Genomic DNA, 23,359 nt, shown 5'->3' on the forward strand with positions numbered 1-23,359 from the left:
AGCTTGTTGCTTTCTGGAAACTTCTAATTAAGGGGCACCTCCTCAAGACCAGCCCACTTTTTAGGGCTAGCCCAATTAAAGCTCATGAGGAATTAATTTATTTGCTTGGCACTTGGCAGCCATATTTAGTATTACTTCTATTATCATCTTGATCTTTTTATCCTTAAGGAATGTTCTTATTTAGGCTATAATTTTTTATGACTGCAGGTTGAAGTTCTCTCCAGAGAGAAGAAGGGTGTCGTTGTCCAGGTCAGTGGCCAGCAGGGCTTGGAGCAAGGGGTAGAGCGAAGGTGTCCAGAATTAGCAGGTAGAGAAGAGGTGGGGTCTGACTTCAGCAGATAAAGAGGGAAGGAGGCATCACTTCAGTAGCTGAAGCCCAGTGACCGGGGCTGTCATAACTCAGATTTTAGAGACAGAAGTGCCATCTCATTGCAATTCAGGATGGCAGAACCAGAACCCAGCCCTACTTTCAGTTGTCATTCCAGAACTGAATATCCCACTCAGGAAACTGAATTTAGACCCAGGACTCAGGCTCTGTTTGCAAGATACACAAAAGATCCTGGTGTCCAGAAGAGATGGATTTCATTTTTCTATCTTCAGCACTTATTCACTGGGAAACCTTGGGCTCATCTTTTCTCCAGTTGCTCTGGGATGCAGACATAGTCTACTGAGATGGTGTAAAGACAAACAAGAATGCAAAGGAGAGGTGCTGGCACCCTGGAACAGTCCTCATTGGAAGGCAGTGTCCAGTGAGTGCCCAGATGCAGCGAGACCAGAGGCCCCCTTCATAAATGACGCAAGCTCCTCTCCTTTCACTGATGCGGGTCCTGACAAGGCTTATTGTCTTCCCAGTCAGTGAACACAGAGGCAAGGGTGGAAGGAAGTGAGTTGTTTGGGCCTCAGGCTTCAGCTCTGCCTGGAGTCCACAGGAGCTCACCCTTGGTGCCCTGGAGAGACTGTGGCTGAGTAATGATGAAATGCCAGCAAGGCACGCGGGGGCCTTTAGGGAGACTCACCAGGTGACATCACACACACACACACACACACACACACACACACACACACACAATGTCAAGCAGAGCTGCTGAGGTCTTAGTGTTAGTCATTGCATTGATTTCATTATTAGTGATCAAGATCTTATCCAGAGAATCCATTTTAATGAACGCTGTTGGAGATGCTTAAAGAAATAAGCATATTTCTCTTAAAAGTTTGCATGGGAGGAGGCTACCCAGAATTCTTGCACTTGGCAGGCAGAAATTAATCTAAACTGTTTTCCAAATTTACCAAGTGCTTGCCTGAATAGACAAGGAGCCCGGGGGTATTTCTCATGGGAGTGATGTGTTGTGGATCTCCATACGAAACGTATGTAAAAAAAAAAAAAAAAAAAAAAAAATTGGTCTAAGAGAGAAAAGACGTTTCTGAGTGTTTAGCAAAAGAGATTATTTTTAAACTGAGAAAAAAATAGGACTGTAGAAATTTAAAATATTTTGTGATTTTATTTATTCGGCTAATACATGTGTGGAGCTCCCTTGCATCTTATTGGCATGGGAACAAAGGAGGGTGGAAGCGAACGGAAGCCCATCTGTCCCTCAGGCAGCCTCAGGGCACAACAGGGGACACAGGACAAGTGGGTATTAATGCAAGCGGGGTGGGTGGATAGGAACTTCACATTTAGGGTGAGACGCGCCGGGGTTCTAGGTCTGGTTCATCCTAGAAATGCAACAAGAGATTGGTTATTGTATCAGTTCTGAGCCTCAGTTTCTCCTGCTACAAAATGGGGCTAACAGCACGTGTTTTTCCAGGTAAGCAAAGATTTCATGTGACAGCGAGTGTGCAGCACTGAGCACAAACCCGAATGCCTAGCAGTTTCCCATGAATGGCCATCCTGGTTTTCTTTTGTCATTTGTCCTTTCTGTCTTATGTGCTGTCCCAAGGAAGCAGGTGTTTGTCTTGTTCTTCGGAAGTTTGAAGAATATGGCTGTGGTGGGAGGCTCCTCGTGGAGGTTCTGCTCTGCCGCTCCTGTTTGCCCTTCCCCATCCAGTGCCAGCTGTCTGTACCGTGGCTCCCAGCTCCTTCCCTGCTGATGGGAGCTGCCTGAAGTGAAGTCCCAGCAGGAGGAAAGGAAAGTGGAATCTGTTTTGTTTCCCCTTGGGGACTTCTTACCAGTGCTGACGGGCAGGTCAATGCTCTGCTGAAGGCAACTCTATGGGCTTCCCTCCTACTTCCTGTATTGTCCTATTGTCCCTTTGGGTCTTGGAGGTAACAATTCTGCCTTTCTGTCCCTGGGATACTGCACTGTCCTCAGGGGTTTCACTGCCAAACAGCCCAGGCTGAGTAAGTAATCCTGCAGTGAAGCCTACTAGAATAAGCTCAGTGTGCGTGCGCATGTTGCTGCAGGACCTCTGAGAGTGAGCTGAGTGGCTGGGGAAGGAAGTCTGGTGGTGATGGCCGGGCCTGCTCTGGGTCTGCAGTCACCCTAGTGGCTGTAGTATGCATTTCTCATGAGAAAAGGAACTGAGCTGAGAGTGTGTATGTATGTGAGGGGCTGTCTTGAATGGGCATCAGAAGGTCAGGCTAAGTTAACATGTAATAAAAAAATTGCAGTGGAAATTAAACATTCGTTACACTAAAAGACACAGTGCCTTCAATCTTTATTGAAACACTCCCCCTCACTTCAGACACCGACCCTATCATTCTTACTACTTTCTGAGGCTGCTCTGCAGTCTTTAGTTGGGCTGTTATGGCTGCCTTGATGTCTTGAACTGACTCAGAGTATTTGCCTTTCATGGTCACTTTAACTTTGGGTAAGAGCCAAGAGTCGTGTATTGTCAGATCTAGGGAGTAGTGTGGGTGGGGACACACCACAATATTTGTGTTCTGCAGAAATTACTGTAAGCATGTTGAATCAGTTCAGATCATCGTGGAAGCTACAACGGCACAGTGAAAGACATCACTGACAGAGAATTTCTAGAATTGCTTCAGAAAGTAGCAGGAGGGATAGGGTGAGTATGTTTGGATCAAAGGGGATTTTCTTGAGAGGATGAATGATAATATTTCTTCCATTGTGATAAATTCTTAAAGCTTTTAACTTAAACATTGACCCTTGTGATCACTCTTGTATCAGACTTTGTATTACAACAGATATAGTTTTTGGATAGTGGTTTACTGGTTCATTTTGACATGTGTGGATTAAATATCCCAAAGATAGATGGTACTGAAAATAAATTTGGGAAATGTCCTAGTCTTTATTCCAAAGAATTGCTGTGTAAGTGAAATAGAGAGAGGGGAAAAGGCAAATAATATATAATGAATAACTCCTTTAGCACCAGACAATTTGCATATGTTAACCATATTCTAGTCAGTGACCATTACAGGTGAAGTACCACTTTCCTAGCTTTACAGAGGTAGGGAATGAGGCTCAGAGACTTCTAAAGACATTGCCAAAGGTCATAGATCTGGGACTTGGTGAAGCCACAGTTTGCTCTCCTAGGGCAAGTGTGTAACATTGAGATGCTCATACTTCTCTTTGCCAACCAGAAAATACGGATACCAAGTGTGTGCTGCTCCAGGACTAGGTGCATGGGAGTGCGTGGCAGGCCCATCCTGGGCTGCGTGGCCAGGGACATGTTGGAAGGCCATGCACAGCAGAAGGTGGGGAAAATGATTCTGGAGTCCAGAAGAACCAAGAGCCCAGCCTCAAAGAGCCAGGGAGAATTTCCTCACAGGAAGGATCTTGCAGTTCCCTTGAGAACTTCATTGGCTTGTTCTTCCCATTGCATAGGACACCTTTACTCCCCGCCATGCAAGACCCCAAGTTTCCACTTCTACTCAGACCTCTCTGTGTCTCCTAATTATATATTCTCTAAGAGAGAGTAAATAGTGGTCTTCACTCCTGCTACCTCATGACTCCCTGGGCACCTTGTCACCTTGGCTCTCAGTACCAGTGGGCAGGCCCTGTGTCAAGGAGCCCAGACTCTCCAGAGACAGCATGTGCAGTTTGGATATGTAGGCTTGCTATCAGGCTGAGCCGTGGCTGTTGCTCAGCCAGAGAACTGCCTGGGGGCCCTGCCCAGGCCCTGTGGACTAGGACTGAAATAGGCTGGGAGACGGTGTGAGAAGCCAGGTAGGAACGAGGCAGCTTTCCTGCTGCTGTACAATAAATACATCTGCAAGATGCGCACACCAGGGGAGGCCATTATTCTCTCTGTCCCTGTCTACCCTTTGTCCCCAAACATTCACGTCCATGCTACACGCAGAGCAATGCTTCCTTGTTCTGTATGGTGCCATCAGTCCAGATCTTCAAATTTCATCCAAATCTCATTAATCTGGAAGTCCAGATTTTCACCATCCGAATCATCTACATCATGTTCTAGCAATTAGGGCGTAAAGCCTTTGTGTGGGGACATTTGTGTGCCTAATGGTAGCACTTCACACTACGTGAGGAACATTTTATGAAGATTACATCGACTCCTACAAATGGCCAGGGGCAGGATGGATTCTCAGTCCTAGTTTTGGTGGAAGTCACATGCCCAGTCTATTGTCCCCAAGGCTCCTTAACCTATGTTGCTCTGTTTCCCACTTTGCTACATTTTAGAGTAAGCTCCGGAGTTTCTAAATACCTGGACACTAGGAGGCACCTCTGACCTACCAAATGAACACCTGTAGCTGTAGCCCCAGGGAGGCTCTAGTGTGCGCTGGAGTATGGGAGCCCAGTAGCACTTTCTCAGGAACAGAGGTGTGGTGTGTTGGGGGGGCTCAGGTGTCAGAAAGGCTTCCCTGTCTGTGGAGGGTCTCCAGGGGAGATCCTCTGGAGTTTAAGGCCTGAAGCAGCGAGGAGGCATTTTCATGGAGAATAAACAGCTTTCCATGTTGCTGGTTTGTTCAGGATTTGCCAAGAGTGATTGAATTTTGATGCTCTGTGAAAGGATTCAAATAAATACATTCACGAATCAGGAAACAACAGAAAGGCACTCTTTGTCAGGCATCTGTCCTCATTGATGGCCCCAGGAAACAGGGCCTGTGGTTAGTGTTGTTGCGTATGCTTTTTGTCAGGGAGACAATGGTGGAAATTGAGTTGCTTCCCGCCAAGTTCAGATCCTTTTGTGAGGAAATCTGAGTCATCCGTGTATCCTGTTGTACAGTAATTGAGATTGGACTAGCAAATCATTAGTGAGGCAGAGATGCCCTTTCCCCCTTTTTCAGACAGGAAGGTGGTAGAAATCCAGCGTCTGAGAAGAGGGCAAAGCGAATAGGTTGTCAATGATGGGAAAAAGGTGCCTCTCATCTCTGAGGGGGGAAGATGGCATCTGTTGGAGGTGACTTAGATTGGATAGGTGGGTGGGGCTCCTGCAGGAGGAGTTGGTGGTCATGGGATCTGGGATCTGGACTGGTGCCAGTACGGGGTGTGCAGGAATAAGCCATGTGCAGCGCTTTCTCCAGAGCCAGGCAGCTAGGGGACATCAGTCACATGCTGTCTTGGCTTGATGTTGAGAGGTCCCCTATCCCCATGGTCAGCTTAGAAAATAATGAAATGTTGCTCACAGAAGGGAGAGTGAATAATGGCCAGATGTATTTTAGGTAAATCAGCAAGAGATGCTGCCAAGTGCAACATTTGTTTGTTTAAAATTTCCTTCACTTAGGATGGCCTTATGAAATACCTGTCCTTTCTTTCTGTGAGACCCCAGGGGACGCCAGTCAGTGGGTGTTCCTCAGACTCGCTCTGGAGGAGGGTGCAGCTCAGACAGGAAGAGCAAACAAATACAGGATCCCCATCTCCTTGTCTGGCCTGGGTTGGGTTTCAAGTGGGAAGCTCCCTTTGTAACAGGTGTCTTCCCACATGGCCTCCGTATCCTGTACTGCAGGCCTGCAGTCTCCCATGACTCCTAGGCCATCACCACTGCGGAAGAACCTAAACTGTCCCCCTTGCTCCCTGTTTTACCTGTGTGGTGGAGCCTGGCCACAGGCCAGCAGTCTCTGTATCAAGGGTTAGTCTCTGAGATTTGCACCCAAATAGGAGTATTGAGGCATGAGTGAATAAGCAAGTATACCTTAGTGCCTTCTCTGTCATCATAACTGGATGCCTGAGTCTGGGTACTTCTGAAGGAGAGGCTTACCTGGATTCAGGTTCTGGAGGACAGGAAGTCCCAGAGCAGGGCACCAGCATCTTCCCGGAGGATTCCAACAGGGAACAGGTATTTAGTAGCCACTTGGCCAACGAAGAAATGAATCTACCCCCCTCTCTGAATATTTGCTGCCTGTCAACACTGTTTGCGAGGCCTGTGCAGGTGACAGGCGTATTCCTGTTCAAGATGGGGTATAGGTCAAAGGCTCATTAGAGAGACAAAGAAGCAGCTGGATTTAAAGAGGGAATACAACGTGAGAGGTGATGTACCAAGGTGCGTGTGAGCTAGCCACAGGTATGCAGTTGTGACATTGCACTTGGCCTTGGGAAACCCAGGGAGATAGAAGATCTCTAGACTCCTGAAGAGGAAATCACAGCTCTGAGCAGTTACATAGATTACGAGCTCAGAGTTCAGAGGCGGACACTCTGGAGTCAGACAGGATTTGTGCTGTCAAATTTGGGTTCTAGGTTCTTCCAGTAATACAGTTTTTGTAAATTCAGAGGTGAAGCTATTAGGTGGTTGAGTGGAAGTGGCCACCCAGTGTTAGGAACACTAACGACATTATTTTAGGATTCTACACTTGTTCTTTCTTTTTATATACCCTAAGAATTTATGTAATGAATTTTCATGATGGTGTATAAATGCTGAACGAAACTGTGTGATCCATTAGTTAAATGAAATGTTCCTAAGTATGGCTTGCTGCTGTCACATAAATTCCTTTAATACTGTTAAAACCTGATTCGGACTTCTGTTAGCTTTGAGTTTGATTAAAGAAACACATTTTGTACCCATCATCATTGCCTTGTTGAATACTGACTGCTGTCTGAATAGTAGCACCTGGAACATAGTATTTTATTTTCCAAAACATATTTTTGTAAGACTTTCATTTATCCTCGTTTAGACCCATAAGGTAAATACTACTCTTAACCCACTTTATAGATAAGATTAACTGTAGTTCGTTTAAGTCTAGATTTTGAGCTAATGAGTCCTATACAGCAAGACTGAGTTTACTTTTTTAGTTTAGAGAAAGGAAAATATGTTTTGTATATAAGCAATTTGGATTTGAGCTACATTGTTTGGGCCCTATTTTTAACCATTACTACAAGTACTATGCTTCTGGCATATGTGAAGAAGACATTAAACTTTCCCTGTTGGATTTTTTATAGACGTTGCTTATGCTAACACCCATGACATTGACACCACACAGTGCTGGTACTGTCTACTCTTCCTCTTTTGGTCCCAAGGAAAAAAGAATGTTTTCTCTGAGCATGGACTATATGAAGCTCATAACTGACAACATTTCCTTTTTCACTCTGTCCTTCAGGAATCACCCAAATCGACAGCCCACCTTCTAGAACCACATGGATTTTGGTGTTCTGTCCTTCCACCTTTACATTCACGTGCAATTCTTCGTTCCCTGTATTCCCATCTCCTCTTGAGTTATCTTACCCTGTTACAGTGACTGTCTTTCTGTAAGTCTTACTGCAAATCACTTGAAGTTCTGCTTTTTCATGATGTAGGACAAACAGACCAGCGACGCAACATAGTGAGGAGGAGGTCACGGGCCCAGAGATGTGTCTCCTCGGTGATTTTTCCCTGTTAGGGTCTTGATGCAGAGGGCCCTGACAGGGGCTTGCTGAGGCTGTGTAAGTTTCGTGGCCCTCAGTTTTACAACCAGTGATCCATCCCATCAGCACATTATTTTTCTCAAAGGGTTGGGGCGGGGCGGGGGCAGGCTGTGCCTGCGCTGTGAGGATAGTTCATCCGGAGAGCGATGCAGCATCTCAGCACACTGTCCTGCTGCAGTTCCCACAGTACCTCACCTTTGCATCTGGGGCTGCTTGTAAGAAGCGCTGCTCGAGGCTCCATCTGGGTCTTACTGGCTCCCATTCCCATGACCCAGGAGAGAACAAATGCAGAATGAGAGGTGTTAAGCCTTTAAAAATCATTTACTTGGGCTAGGGGGATACCTCGGTGGTCTAGGCACCTCCCTGGCAAGCGCAAGGACCTGAGTTCGAACCCTGGTACTGTGAGCTGTGCTGGCCCTGAAACTGGGTATGATGGTGCATGCCTATAATTCCAGTGCTGGGAAGGCTGAGACAGGAGGTCTAAAGTGCATAGTGAGACCCTGTATCAAGTAAATTGATTAATTAATAAAAATCATTTACTTCTTTATTTCATCAGTGCATGATCGCAGTACATAGTGAATCCATGCGTCATGGGAGTTGGTGCAGGTTCCTGGCACATCGCGTTATGTCCCTTACCCATCCTCTTATCAGGCCTCTATCTCTTGATTCCCTTCCCACTTGCAAAAATTTAGCTCCTTATTTCCTATTGTGTAGCTTCTACTCTGCTCTTTTATTTATTTCTGCTTTAGGTTTCTTATGCAAGAGAACCCATGTGATGTTTAAATGTCGGTGTGTGATTTATTTTTCTTAAAATTCTAGATTAAATATACATCTAGTTTCCCACAAGTTGCTTGAATTTATCCATCTGTGTAGCAGAGTGGTACTCCTTTGTACAGAAGTACCACACTGTCTTATCCAGTCTTCTGTGGATGAACATTTGGAGCACTTCCAAGTCTTGCTGCTGTGACTAGTGCCGCTATAAACACGGGTATGCAGGGATCACTGGAATATGCTTTAGCTCTTCCAGGAAGATACCTGGCAGGGGAATAGCTGGGTAGCATGAAACTTCCCATTTTAGTTTTCTGAGGGATCTTCATAGTGATTTCCCTAGTAGCTGTACTAATCCCGACGGGGTAGAAGAGTTCCTTTTTCCCTGCAGCCCCACGAGCATTTGCTGCTCTTCCTTCTTCTCACGGTGACCATTTTTTCCAGAGTGAGATGAAACCTTAGTGTTATTTTCACTTGCATCTCTCTAGTAGCCAGAGATCGTGACTCTTTCCTCATGTGTTTATTGGTCATTTGTACTTCTGCGAAGTGTCTATTTATTTCACTTGTCCAATTTTTGACTGGGTCTTTTATTGGGGTGGGGTCTAGATACTAAGCTTCTTCTATCTGAGGTGTAGCTGGGAGCAACATTTTTTCCATTCTTTATGTTGCCTCTTCACTGTGTTGGTTGTAGAAGCTTTTTAATTTGAAGTGATCCCGTTTGCTATTCTTTTTTTTTTTGCGGAACCAGGGGTTGAACTCAGGCCCTTGTACTTGCCAGGCAAGTGCTTATCCTACTGAGCCATCTCTCCGGCCCCTTCGTTTGTTATTCTTGATGTTATCTCTCCAATTGGCTCAATCAGATGGCCCTTGATGCACCAATATGAAAAAGACAGACAAGCTTGACAGGTTCATGACAGTCCCAGAGAGGAGGGAGAGTGAGAGGGAGAAGGAGACAACCCGGGAGAGTGCTGTGGAGCTAGTCAGTGGTCAAGTCTACAATGGCCCTGGGCAGGGCCTGCGATTCCCAAGTGGTACAGAGACCCCCAACAGAGGAGGGATTGAGAACTTGGGAAGAAAAAGGCTGCTGCTAGGACCCTTTGTCCAGACCCTTCTGCCGAGTCAGGCAGTCTGGACAGACACAAGGTTGAGATTGAAGTATATAATAAGAACTGACAACCAAAAACTAATTTTAAAGGCAGGTAGCATTGGGAAAAAGAAAGCATACTATCTAGGGAGCTGAAATGGGCCAGCACTTAGAGAAAAAGTGAGATCAGGGTTGGCTGAGTTACACACGGTTCTATGCCAGGTCTGAGTGAAGTTGTGGAAAATGTAGAAATGTAGGAGTATGCAAGTGTTTCACTCAGATTCACCTACTGCTAATATTTTATTTCATTTGGCTTATCATTTGTGTATTTCTCTTTATGTCTGTGCATATATATATATATACATGTACATGTGTACATCATTACACACTTGCATGTGTATGATTTTTAATGATCATTTCGAATTAAGGTGCATACATCTCAACCCTTTACTTGTGAATATTTTGTATGTATTCCCTAAGAATAGAAATGAAGTACAATAAGGAAATGATGTTGGTGTAAATTCACAAAATCATTGCAGTAAAAGACAAGTTGTCCTTAATCTCCCTCAAAATATGCAAAATATTCAATATTCCCCCCTCATTTGAAGCACACTTACCCTATTGTTCTTGGTGATGTGTCTTTAACTGCAATAACCTTTTCATTTAAAATTTCTCTGTATTTTCATTTGTTCCTTCTGTATTCTTACATGATTATAACACACTCATGAAATTAAATTTAACAGTGATGTGATATTTTAACTAATTTTCAAGATTCTAAGTGATCCAATAACTTGTGGTATTTCTTTTCTTCCTGGCATAAGAACCTATATATTGGAAGACCGTATCCCGTGTTGTATTTAGCTGTTATATCTGGTTAATTTCTTTTAATCTAATAGGTTTCCACAACCTGTCTTTGTCTTTTATTACTGCGTTGAAGAATAAAACCTCTCCCTCTCATTTGTAAGTGCGTAATCTGATTAGATTCCTGGCCAGGGCACTGCCTGATATTGCATAGTGATGTTCTGTTCTTCTCAGGGAACTGCGTGCTCTCCATCTGCCCCTCTTGGTTGAAGTTAATTCTGATAAACTAATTGAGGCATTGTCCAATTTCTGCACTGTATAATTACATGTTTTTCCCTTGGAACTGATAGTAAGTGGAAAGGCTCTTACAGACCTACAGATGGGGGCCTCATCAAAAATTTCTCCTGGATTCAGCATCTATTGGCGATTCGCTCCTGCCTGCCCTTTATTCTTGTGGCTGCAAAATGTTGATTTTATAATTCTGGTACTCCCTTGGTGTTTACCTGTCGGCACCTGCTCCACGACAGTCTGCCTTCTTGTCCTCCCCATTCATGTCTATCAGTATGAATTTATAAGTCTATTTTATCCAGTAGCTCATTACTTACTGTTGTTCTTAATCATATTGCCATTGACACTGTCTTCTTCCAAATGGCTTCTGTGTCTTTATGCCATTTTCCTTACTACTTTGGCTTGCTGTGAGCATCTCTTTGCTCTCTGGGAGGAAATGTATTTCAGGCTCATCTTGTGTCTGCCGGGCCAGCTCTGAACTCCTCCCTCTTACCAGGAAGCACTGGTTCCTCTTATTAGAGAGCGGAGGTAGGAGCCACACGGCTGAGTACTTGGTGTCTCACTCTGACTCTGGCATCTTTGCTTCAAGACCCTCTTAATGGACAGAGTTATGAAATATTTTCAGATGAACATATACATATACACATGTGCATGCAAATGCAGATGTGTTTTATAAATCCTGAGTTTGTCCTGAGACCTCCAGCTTCCAGGCTGTATTACATTATTCTGTTTTCCCATAACTTAACCTCTCTGGTTCCACAGTCAGAGCCAGGGCTCCTAAGAACACTGTTGCTCTTACCTCTTAGGGCAGTCCCGTAACACATCTAAAGTTATTTCAGAATTGCTTTGCCTGTACCATTACCCAAAAACCTAGGCTTACTCGAATGCACTTGGGATTGTCCCTCTCACCTAAGCCCGCCTAGAACCAAGGGCACATATCCAATTCTGTGCTTGTATGTTGCTAGAGTAGTTTGTTGCTTTAGCAAGTATGTTTTTGATGTTCATTGCATGTACAATTGGATTAATATGCTTCGGTCTGATTCTGATTTCTCCCACTTCCTGTTCCCGTTGATTTAATTTTTTCAAGTATAGCGCACATTAATATGTTTCAAACTGTGGAAATTATACCAAAAGCTTTACTCCGCGGTCTGTCACCTGGTACTTCTTCCTTCCTCCTCTGACCAGTCCTGCCCACACAGAATTCCCCCAACCCCCTGAAAACAGATCCACTGTCTTCTACCTTGTTTGTCTTGTGCTTCTGCCTTTGCAGATAAGTGCTGCACATTTACGGCTTCTGCATTCTTCTGCAAGAAGGTAACAAGCTGTACACCGAGCTAGCTGTGCAAGCACTTCGCAAATGCCCACACTCTTGGACTTAGTGGTACTCTTGCAAATCTGCAGGACGTGCTGATAAATGGCTTGTTATTTTGTGCTTTCTACTTTGGCTGCAGCTGAATAAGTGGCCCCAAGTCACAGAGCGTGTGGAGAGTGATGTGCAGGTATTAATTAGTGCATGTGATTCCTGCCAAGCAGACCCTCAGCCCATGTCTGGGGGACTCTCTCCCCATCTGGTGTCAGGGCTGCCTTGTCCTTTTGCACTGGAATTTGCCTTGTCCTTTGTGTATCACACAAGGCTTATAGCAAGCAGGAACGAATCTGGGTTTATTTTTTGAATAGAGGTGGAATTCCTATAATATAAAGGTGACCATAAAGGTAATGAGATAGTTTTGTGCTAACGTCATTTCTGTGTGATTCTGAAGTGTTTTCTCTACCCCAGAGGAGAACTTGCACCAATCAAGCAGACACTCACCCTAACCCCAGGCCTTGACATCCCCAATCTGTCTCCCTGGATTCATCTGTTTTCAATATTGCATAAAAATGGAATTATACAATATGCAGCCTCTCTTTGTCCCATTCCTTTGCCTTCACCTGATGCTTTAGGGTTCATCTACGTTGTAGCCCGTATCAGTGCCTGCTGTAGACATTTGAAGATGATTAACATCACACCTGTGCTTTTTCACTCATCCACTGATGGGCCTCGGAGGTGGAGTACAGTTGGATGGAGACGTGTGTGGCTTGTACTCCTCCTTGTGCTCCGCCGCTGCACGTCATGTGCTCACAGGCAGCAGTCAAATTCGCCTTCCATCCCATTTGTTGACTGAAGATCATAATAACAGCTAACTCTGGAGTGATTGGGGGGTTGAATCAGAAGGGTTTGCGAGGCTCATAGCATAGTCCCTACCAAATAGGGCTTTTAGCAAACAGCAACAGCCTCCCTGTAGGGTCATAGGAGGGGGTGCTAGGTAGGAAAAGAGAAGACAAATTTGTGCGGTAGCCTGTGTTTTAGTGTATTCTGTTGTAGCTGCAGAAAGCTTCATGTTTTTTTTTTAAGGTGTGCCCATGTGCTGTGGGGTTTGGGGTTTGGGCCTGCACCCCATCGCTGAGCATGGCGTTGTACATTTTATAAACAGTTCCCTAGTCAGAGCGTCTGTAGTGGGGTGTTACATAATTCACATTTAGATTTGAAGAGCTCATTATAAAAAACTTGACACACTTCAGGAATATTAAATTACTGCAGATTGTGTGGAGCAAAGAAACATTATTGAAGCATTTCAGAATTCTGGACGAGCCTGAATTTAACTGATAGGGTTTCACAGCTTTTACTGGGAAAGACGATTCGAGTTGTCACATGGTTTCTGGCCCTGGAGGACTTTAATCTCCTTAATTACAAAGAAATGAATTTCCTAAATAATTTGGAGTTATTTCACAGCACTTGCTCAACCTCTGGCTTTTGGAAAATTAAAGGGGAGACCAGAGCTTGTGCTGTGTATGTTCTGTGTTGCAGCTTCCTTTTGAAAGTTTGTATGCAGGATGATGCTCTACTTCCTTTCATTGCTGATACGGAAGTCTACCTCTAGACTCTACAAACAACACGTGTACCAGTTAAATGAAATCACATCGTGTCAAGCAAGTGACGGCGTGGAACCATGGAAGCCTGGGAAGTGCTCTACTCTGGTTTTTTAAAGCCCAAGTAGAGAAAAGGGTCCAAATCCTGTTTATTTTTACATATTGGCTTTTTTGAGAATCCTCAAATTTGTGTAAAATCCGTACATTTCAGCTGCTTTCTGTGTATGGCAGGTAGATACCTACTGTGTAGGGGATCATCGTGATGGGAAGATCTTAGGTGCTATCAGCACTGTAATTTGTACTGAGGATGCTGCCTTACCTTCTCAGTTGCTGCTCTGTAAAGTCCAGATAGGGCAGGTGACTGGGACATCCGCTGTTGAGTGAGTACTCCGGAGGGTGTACCTAACACTAGGAGCATGCTCGGAGGCCTGCCAGGTATTCTTCCAGTTACTCTGCACTTGTGATCTTTCTTAATTTTTCCAACATCTCCTTGGATTTGGCAGTATTTGCCCCATAGTAGAGATACAGGACGTGAGGGAGGAGTGGAATGACTTCCTCAAGTCCTGTGGTGGCTCAGTGGTTGAGACAAGATTGTAACTAAGACCAGGTCCTACCACAAATAGAGAGTTCATGTTAGTAGCAGGATCAGAAATCTTTTTGCTTGAAATTTGTCTTTGAGCCAAACTCAGAGTTTCGTGGAAGATCAGGGCAGATTTGCCAAGAGGCATTCCACAGGAAAACAGAGGCACAAGGAAGAAGCGAGAAGGTTGGAAAGTGTATTACGTCCCTGTCACACTTGTGCTTCCTTTTATTATTTTGGTTTTGTTGATTTCTGGCCTCCTTGCCTTTGCACATATTGATGCTTCTGCCTAAAATAACCCATCGTTCATTCATTTCTTCATTCATTCTGCATGTGCTTCATGAGAGCCTTTTGGTCCCTTTCTCTACCCCTATGACAGAAGCATCGTTCCTCATAATCCTGCAGAGTAGGGCTTGTCCTGTATGCAGCTTCACTGACTTGTAATCACAGTCAGTGGGCATCCACAAGGTGGATGAGTCCTTGCACTTTTTGCCCACTGTGCCTGGAGCTTGTACCTGTTTTAGTCTTGGTCATATAGGTGTGTCACTATTCATGTGACTTACACCTCTGCCAGACTAAACTTCCTTAAGGACAGGGACCAGACTTAGATGGTATCCTCATGGCCAGCATGCTGCTTGGTAAACATGGACAGTGCTGAGCCAGTGTAGATTCTTAGTATTTGTTTCAATAAAATGATAAATATCCCTGGGGAAATTAATTGTGTATATGTGTATAGGAGCGACTTTGAGCCTCTGTCATCTCCCATAGATTGTGACCTTTGGGGGAGGGGTTTGGGAAGGGGGAACTAAGGGCCTGCTGTGGATAAATGACCCAGATATGGCAGAAGTCTTCATCTGTGGACAATTCCGTGGGCCCCATCCTCTGAAGTTACTAGTGATACACATAACAAGTGTGTCCTTGTACAAAATAGCTTATTGAAACAAAGATTGAAATCGCTATCCTTGGGTCAGTGGAAAGTTCCTTGCATCAAAGCTTTATTTTTACTTTTTGTAGTCCCTATATGTCACCTTCTAGGTAAGCCATCTTAGCTGTCATGATGGTGAGTTTTGGGTCATGGTTCTCTCTGAGCTGAAGCTGGCTCTCAAGGTCAGCGCCACAAGATGACACAGTTGGAATCTGGGGCATGAGCTCAGAGTTGGCCAGGCAATTTGTGGATCCATTTCTCCATTTCTAGTAGCTTTTCTTAATATTTTAAAAACATGGGTAAGAGTGATATTTTTATTTTCAGTGGGTTTCTGAGATGTAACTGTCAGACAGGTAGTCATTGGGAAAGACCAGCGACCGTGATTAAATTTAATCAATTTGAGGAGATCAAGTGGGATAGCATGGGAGAGCATAGTACCGGGAGAGCTTACTGTCCTATGAGAACACAGTACCCAGCAGGCACCTTGTAGATGCCCACTGTGACTGCGGTTATTGTGTTACTACAATTGTCATATTCTCCTCCAAGTTTTGCCTGAACTGAACAGTGCCTGGTATTGTGCAGCACATATTTATTAGGGAATGCATGAAACGTGTGCCTGCCTGCTCCTTTTCTTTCCTTTTTCTTTCTACATTAAATGCTTGTCTGCTCTTATAGCTGGGGGAAAGCTGACATAAAAATTGGCTTGCTGGAAAGTTTTTCAGCCCCATTTGTCACCTTACCCTTGGAGCCTAAATGCGTGTCAACTCCGTGCCCCTCCAGTGCCTGCCGCGGCAGGCAGACCGCAGGTCAGTCCCCTCTGCCCGGGCTCTGATCAAGCTTGCCGGATGAATGGCTGCCCTGTCCTTGGCAGTGTCTCCATGGGGCCAGCCAGGAAATACATCGTTGTGATATTTTCCATGTGACATCTGGTGCTTGAAAAGAAGGAACATGAGATACAAAAAGTGTAGTCTTGCTCCTCTTGAAAATTCCAGAGGTTCAGGAGCTATTTTTTCAGTACCTAGTGTGAGCAGAAGTTTTGCAGATAAGCTACTCTAGGAGAAACCTCCCCAGTGGCTTTCTGAAGCTATACGGGCAGTTGGTGCATAAAGCGCACGGTCTCTTTGCTCCCTTGTGGGTGCCAGTTCACCTGTGGTTTTTGTTTTGCTTGAAAAGGACTCCTGTTCTGATGCCCTCTCGCCTTGATTTGCAGAGCTCTGCACGAGTGAATGACAGGCCCAGCTCGTGGTGCCGTTTCTGAAGGGAGGAGCCTTTCTCTGGAGAGGGTCCTCAATGAGCCTGGCCGCGGCCCGGGAGCTGTGTGAAGCGGACTAAGGGTTAAGTAGGATGTCAGCTGAGACAGAACTTCAAGTAGCTGTGAAGACCAGCGCCAAGAAAGACTCCAGGAAGAAAGGTAGGGCCACTTCTGCTGCTTGCTTTATGGTTCCTTCTGCACAAGAATGAGGTCTTGTCTCTGGAATGACATCAAGAAGTGTACTTGCAATGGCCCGTTTTGAAAGTTGCTTGGTGTTTTAAATGTTCATTGTATTTTAATGGCTGTCTCTTATTCCCCAGGTAAAATTCAAAATTATTTTCCTAACGTACACACCCCTTCTGACTATGCCTCTACCCACCTCTCTGGCATCCTCTACCCCACTCCTCCGGCTTCTCGGAGAAGTCTATTTGTCTTGGCTTTGCGAGTGCTATGCATTGCAGATTCTGCAGTACCAGTGTCCTGCCAGGCTTTCTAAAGCTCAGCTTGCTGTGGCCTTCCCTGGAGTTTCTCGGGTCCACTTAGTGGCTTCTGTTTTGTTTATTTCTGGTTTTCTTTGGTAACACATTGTTGATATTTCAGTTTATTAAAATGTGCTGTTTTGTGGGTCAGCTATGCTGTCAACACCCTCCGAGCTGGTGCGCTTGTTCACGCTGTAAGTCCTGTGTAGGTTGCAGAGTGCTGGGCAGATGCTGATGGAGATTTGCAAGCCTGGGTAATACGTAAGTGACTGTCGCTTTCCATGTTTTGGGGAGAATCTGGTCCCTTAGCTTCTCAACCCTGTCTTTTAGCGCGCCTGTGCCCTATAATTAGAAGTAAGCGCGCATGCGTTGTGTGTGTGTTTCCTGTGGTCTCAGCATTTACCCAGCCCTGTCTTCTCAGCTGCATGGAAAGGAATTCAGAGAAATCTTAGGTCTTGAGATCTCTCCACCCGGGCTGGCAAACCAGGATGCCTATGGCCACTTGGTGGAGTAGCGCCTTATTCACAGTGTCACCGTGCCCACCTGTCCTGTCTTGTGGTGCCTTTGGTCTCACACTGCATGCAGCAGGGGGCATCAATGTGATACCTGTGTGGCTCTTGGACTGGCAAAACCCTAGGAAGCGCCATAAATTGTTTTTCATCTTTACCTGAGACACAGATATTTTGGAGGAAGTCTATTTTATTGGCTTCCACTTAATGGAAACCTTGGTTTTCTCTGCACCATGGTCTAAGAATGATAGAAAGGTAGGTGGGAGAACAGTGCTTGTGAGAGGGGCCGTGTGGAAAGTAGGAAAGGATTGGGAGGCCTGGCGCGTGCTAGGATTCAAATGCTTTTTCAGTTGGAACTGACAAGTTCTATTTTGCTTCAGATTTAACCTTTCTACTAAGCTTGTGCTCTTGAATGCTTAATGCATTAAAAATTGTATCTTAGTGAATACTTTTCATTATTAATTTTAACATGCAAAACCAGAAGCATTCTAAAGAGAAGATTCATATTTTCAGGACACTGGTTTTGTTGGAAATTTGGGACTGGAGAGACTGAAGGTGACCCTTTTGGAAACTCCTCATTTTTCACTTCCATGGAAGCTTTTAAAATAAGAATAAATGCATGTCGCGAGTGCCAGCAGGTCTGGGCAGGCAGATCGGGGTTCAAATTCTGGCTCTGCTACACCCTCACTCTGTGACTTCTTCACCTCTTTGACCTCAGTTTTATCTATAAAATGAAGATGTGATATGCAAACCTCAGAGTTCACTATGAAGATTAATTGACGTCAAGTAAATAAAGCACCACACAACTCGGCATGTATTAAATGCTCAATAAAGGTTACCTGTTTGCTTCCTCCTTTTCCCCACCTCTTTCTCTGGTTTTCTCTCTTTACCTTTCCTTCTCTGCCATTTTCCTTCATTCCCCCCTCTTTTCCCTATTTTCTTCTCCCATCGCCTGTCTTGCCTTAGCCAGCCATGTATCCTGCGGTTAAGCAACAGAAACTCATTTCCCTCAGACCCAGAGACTGGACCCAGACACCACCCAGCTTCATTCTTGGCAGGAGCTGTCCTCTGGCTTCTTGATGACTGCCTCCTAGCTGTGTCCTCCTAGCTGTGTCCTCTGGCTTCTTGATGACTGCCTCCTAGCTGTGTCCTCCCTTCCATGCTCCTTCCCTGTTTGCCACCCTGTCCTTATTTGGCCACTGTACCCACCACAAGGGCCCCACCATTCGGACTTCATCTGACCTGAATCACTTCCAAGCCCTCCCTCTCCCGACTGGCCTACTGGGCTTAGAGCTTCAGCAGCACTTCAGTTGGGACCTCACTATTCAGCCTATAGTACCCCACTTCTTTCCCTTCCTTCTCCTCTCCTCCTCCTCCCCTTCCTTCTCCTCAACACATCCTCTTCTTCCAAACCATTATATAGTCAGGGGGTTTTGAAAAAGCATATTGTTGATTTGTTCCACAGCTCTATTTTTACAATTTTGTAATTGTACAGGGACAAACAATTACAATTCGTGCTCCATATTGCTTGTCTGGACCAGGGTACCACAGAATCACTGCATGTATTAAAAAGAGACAGTGAACCGCAGGAACCAGACTGAGTCACTGCTGATTCATTCTTGAGTTTTAACTGCTCCAATAAACAGATGTTGCTGTCGCTGACGTGGTCAAAATATGTAGAGGCTTAAAAGAAATAAGCATTGTACAGGTTGATCTTGAATCGTGGATGTAAATGTTGAACTCTTTTACTTTCCTCAGCACTTCCTGGATTTTCTGTAGATACAGCAGCAGGCTGCAGTTAAGTTTCTGTGTGTTTCAGTCCTTCGGTCCATAATCTGTTTCTCCTATCTCGCTGCACTGGCGGGGCTGTCAGGACGATATTTACTGATAGCTAGTATACTTGCTTCTCAATTGATGAAAATGCTTCTCAGCACAGTTAAGTGTAATATTTAAGGTTTTACTAAAGATGCAGTATTAGTTCCTTTTAGTGTATTTTCTAGGAAGTATTTTTGCACATTCGATTTTACCACATGTATTTTTTGTATTTATTTCAACTATTAATATATATGTATATTTTTATTCTTTAAACATTTGACTTGTTATTTTTATTTTTAATTAATTATCTATTTGGTACAAGGTCTCATTGTGCAGTTCAGACTTGTGGTGATCCTCTTGTCTCAGCCTCCCCAGCACTGGGGTTACATGTGTGTGCCACCATGCCAAGTTTCGGAGGCACAGTGCACCTACCCCAGGGGTGGGGCCGGCATGATATGCAGTACTGGGAATTGAACCTGGGTCCTTGGGCTTGCCAGATAGGCACTTAGACCACTGAGCTATCTTACCAGCCTTAAAATTGTTTATTATGGTGGATTTAAGTGGTAGATTTTGTTTTATTTCTGGGGTGAACTTCACTGCTTCCAATATGTTGTTTTCTGTCTCCTGCTATATTTGTCTTATAAGGTTAAGAATGTCTGTTTATCCGTATTCATCAACAGTATTGGTGTGCAGCTTCATTTTCTTAGAAAACCTTGTGTCTGATATTAGTCAAAGTTATGTCCTCATACAAAGGCACTGGTAGAAGCAAAGCCTGAATCATATGTAGGCTGCTTTCTGGATAAAAAGATGTTTCCTTTTTTAGTAATTTCATTTAACCTTTTAGGTGCCCTATATGCTTATTATTGAAATGAGAGAAGCAAAGTAATCATGTACAATCTCACTGAGCAAAAACAGCCTCCACGGATATTCTAAGTCACTCGCCTTCGGACTAACTTTCTTGAATGCTGTGTGGTTGAGTCATGCTATCCTGGCTGGCCCTTGTATGTGCTCCTTGGTTATTTGATGCTGTGTCACAACTACATTTTCTGCATCATTTCATGAGATTATAGAGTAGAAGAACTTTTCTCCCTTCAGCAAGATTTAGATGGCTTCTAGGGCAGGTGTTTTATTTCCTGAAAGAGAATGCCGAGCAGTGTGTGTCACCTGCCACGCACAACAGTAATGTAAAGAAAGTTCAGAGCCTTCCATTAGAGCTTTTCACAAGGTCTTCACCTGGTCCTTTACTCAGGGTTGATGAAAGCCAGGGTGGTTTCAAATACAAGTCACACAAGGGTATACTTCATCATAAAATGAGCTCCTAGACAGGATAGGTGTGAAACAAAAACTAGAGTATTCACAATACAAATAAGGAGTCAAAGCAGTGAAAAATAGTTATTTTCTTCTTTTCATTTTATGGAGACTTTTTTTTTCGGTGCCAGGGATTGAACTCAGGACCTTGTGCTTGCCAAGCAAGCACTTAGTCCACTGAGCTCTCTCCCCAGCCTTTCATTTTATTGGATTGTGCCACTACACATACTGCTTGTCACATGATGGCTGTTGCAGTAGTGGAGTTTGATGCAGCGCCCAAGGAAAACAGTGTGTACTTTCAGGTTCATTACCTGCCACCAAAGGGTGGAGGAGCTGACATGGGTCTTTCTATTTAGAACCCCAGCATTAGAACATCCATGGGAGGCTGTGGTAAGGGAAGGGGTCCCCAGGCAGGCAACAGATACTTCTGAGGGTGGTTGCTTCAGAGGCACCATCTGAGGGCTTAGTGTGGAGGAAGAGTACTGGTTTTAGAGCCCACTAGACAGAGTGTGGTTTCACTTATCTTTTAAGAGGTACGTGTGTGTATGTGTGTGTGTGTGTGTGTGTGTGTACATGCATGCATACACGTGTTACTTCTTCCACTTGTCATTAGAAGAGTATGGTCTACTAGATCTACCAGGCCATTGGCCTTGTAGGCATTATTATTTTCGTGTGTGTGTGTGTGTGTGTGTGTGTGTGTGTGTTACTGGAGATTGATTGAACTCAGGACTTTGCACTTGCCAGGCAAGCATTTATTCTACTGAACTATTTCCCTGACCCCCGAAGTTTTGTTCTTTTTTTTCCCCAAAGGGACATTTTTACTATTTTCTTTTCTTTTCTTTTTTGGTACTGGGAATAGAACTCTGGGCCTCACGCTTGCTAGGCAGGCGCTGCACCACTGAGCTATATCCCCAGCCCTATAGGCATTGTTTTCTTGTCTTTTTTTTTTTTTTTTTCCTGAAATCATTGTCTCCTTATTTTTCTAGAAACAATGGAATTCAACTTCTCCATTTTTCTACAACCAAGGACAGTCAGTTAACAGCAGCAGCAGCAGCAGCAAAACACTGCCTTATTTTCTTCTCCCAGCAGCATTTTGGCCCAAGTGAGATCAGAGAGAAGGTAGTGATCCTGAGACAGACGCTTCTCCTTCAGGGCTGCATCAAGCTGGATTTGAGCCCTGGCTCTGCACCTCATCACTGTACCAACTTGTGGCCATTTCTCGGAAAGCTCTAGCTAATCTGGGATAAAGCATGGCTGTCTACTTGCCACGCTTAAGGCGCATACTCCAGTCAGTCATGCCCAGAATACCCTCCAGCATTGGTGCGTTACAGCTTAGGGGTATGCCAAGTGCCCCCACATGCACAGTGCTGGGGGATAATTTGAAAGAATCTCTGTGTCCATCTTTTTTTGTGACCCTTTCTGTCTGTGTTTCTGCCACACAGGGAGGGCCGATCAGGACACTCATAGGTTTGGCCCTGGCCCTGGGGCACTCTGCTCTCTATGCACCTCTGGCTGTCACTCTGTTCTCTGAGCTTCAGCTTTCTCAGCCACCACATAGGTGTAGCAAGAATGTTTGCTGGGCCTAGCTTGAGTCATGGTGAATTATTTCATTCTTTGTTGCTACAAACATCAACCCACCCCTAGCCATGAGCCCAGCCAGTGCTCTGGGAAAGAGAAAAATCCCTGAGGTGGAGATTTTGACACCCTAGATTCTGTGCTGTAGTTAGGAACTTGTGGGTGAAGCGAAACCCTTCCGCTTTCCATAGGTCTTATCCTCCACTGAAGAAACAGGTCATTTCTCTACTTCCCTACTTTGATTCTCAGTCTTTTATCATCATAAAATGTATTTACTTTTATTCCAAAGTTACTTGTATTAAAATCTTGCCTATTCATTGTAGTGAAGAATATTCGCAGTGATACTTTCTATTAAAAGCAAGCAAACTTTTGCCATAATAAATATAAGTAGCATAACACACAGAGCATCTTTATATAGCAAAACACCAGTAAGTCAGTTTTCCAGAAGCTGATGTTCATAAAATGTCATGGAGAACTAGTTGTGGGGGGAAGACCTGCTCTCACCTCCCACAGAGAGGTCTCAGAGGGGAATGACGTGTCAATTGTCACTCTTCTGTTCCATGGCAGAGCCAGGACAGGAACCCAGGAATGGCTAGACCTTTCCACCTCAGTGGGCTCCACATGGCTTGGGAATATGAGATTGACCTTGTTAGCTCTGTGTTGGCTCTCTTTCCTTTCAGTGAAGAGTTCTGGAAGGAAATCATGCTCTACAGTTAAAGTGAAGAACTACCTAGTCAAGGCTCAGCATTCTTGAACTTGCATATGACAAAGCAGCCCCATAATCTCTCTGACCCTCAGCTTTTTCTTCTGCAGAATAGAGGACATGGTAGTGTTTTTCTCCGGATGGAACAATGAAGGTTCTGAGTGAAACACTTCAAATAGTACTCGGTACAGATGACCAAACAAGTAAAGTTTCCCTTCCCCTCTGACCCAACTCAGCAGTAGGAGAAGGTTCCCCTTTCTCTGGAAGGATCTGGATGGTCATTGAGAAAAAAGAGCTGGTCTAAGGGGATGTTTTCACAGGACTGAGGTGAAAGCAAATATAAAGGAAAGCGGGCCATCTTGTGAAGCCATGAGCATTTGGTGCTAGCATTAGTTTATGCCTTCTGCATGTGAGCCATTTTAGATGAGCCAGCCTCTTCAGTACTCTGAGAACATAAGAACATATTGTCCAGTGAGATCCAGACCTGCCCCAGCTCCCCTTTGTAGGCATCCCAAGGCTCAGGGTCTGCCCATGGCTAAAACCCATGCAATCTTCTCTGAGCATGTTCTATGGGGTTGTCCTGGGGTCCAATGCTGGTAGATTGAGAGAGAGAA

General features: G+C 44.7%; 1 protein-coding gene across 4 annotated transcripts in view; it reads left to right on the forward strand.

Moving 5' to 3' along the window:
- Dab1 (DAB1, reelin adaptor protein) overlaps positions 1–23,359 on the forward strand; it is a 412,667-nt gene that overhangs the window by 118,382 nt on the left and 270,926 nt on the right. For all 4 annotated transcript variants that reach the window (XM_023702660.1, XM_023702661.1, XM_023702662.1 and 1 more), the window contains exon 2: positions 16,315–16,515. In XM_023702660.1, coding sequence (XP_023558428.1) covers positions 16,449–16,515 — 67 coding nt within the window. In that variant the 5' untranslated portion in view covers positions 16,315–16,448. The remainder of the gene's footprint in view (positions 1–16,314; positions 16,516–23,359) is intronic.

This window comes from Octodon degus, unplaced genomic scaffold (assembly GCF_000260255.1).
Source record: "Octodon degus isolate 3935 unplaced genomic scaffold, OctDeg1.0 scaffold00156, whole genome shotgun sequence".
Lineage (NCBI taxonomy): Eukaryota > Metazoa > Chordata > Mammalia > Rodentia > Octodontidae > Octodon > Octodon degus.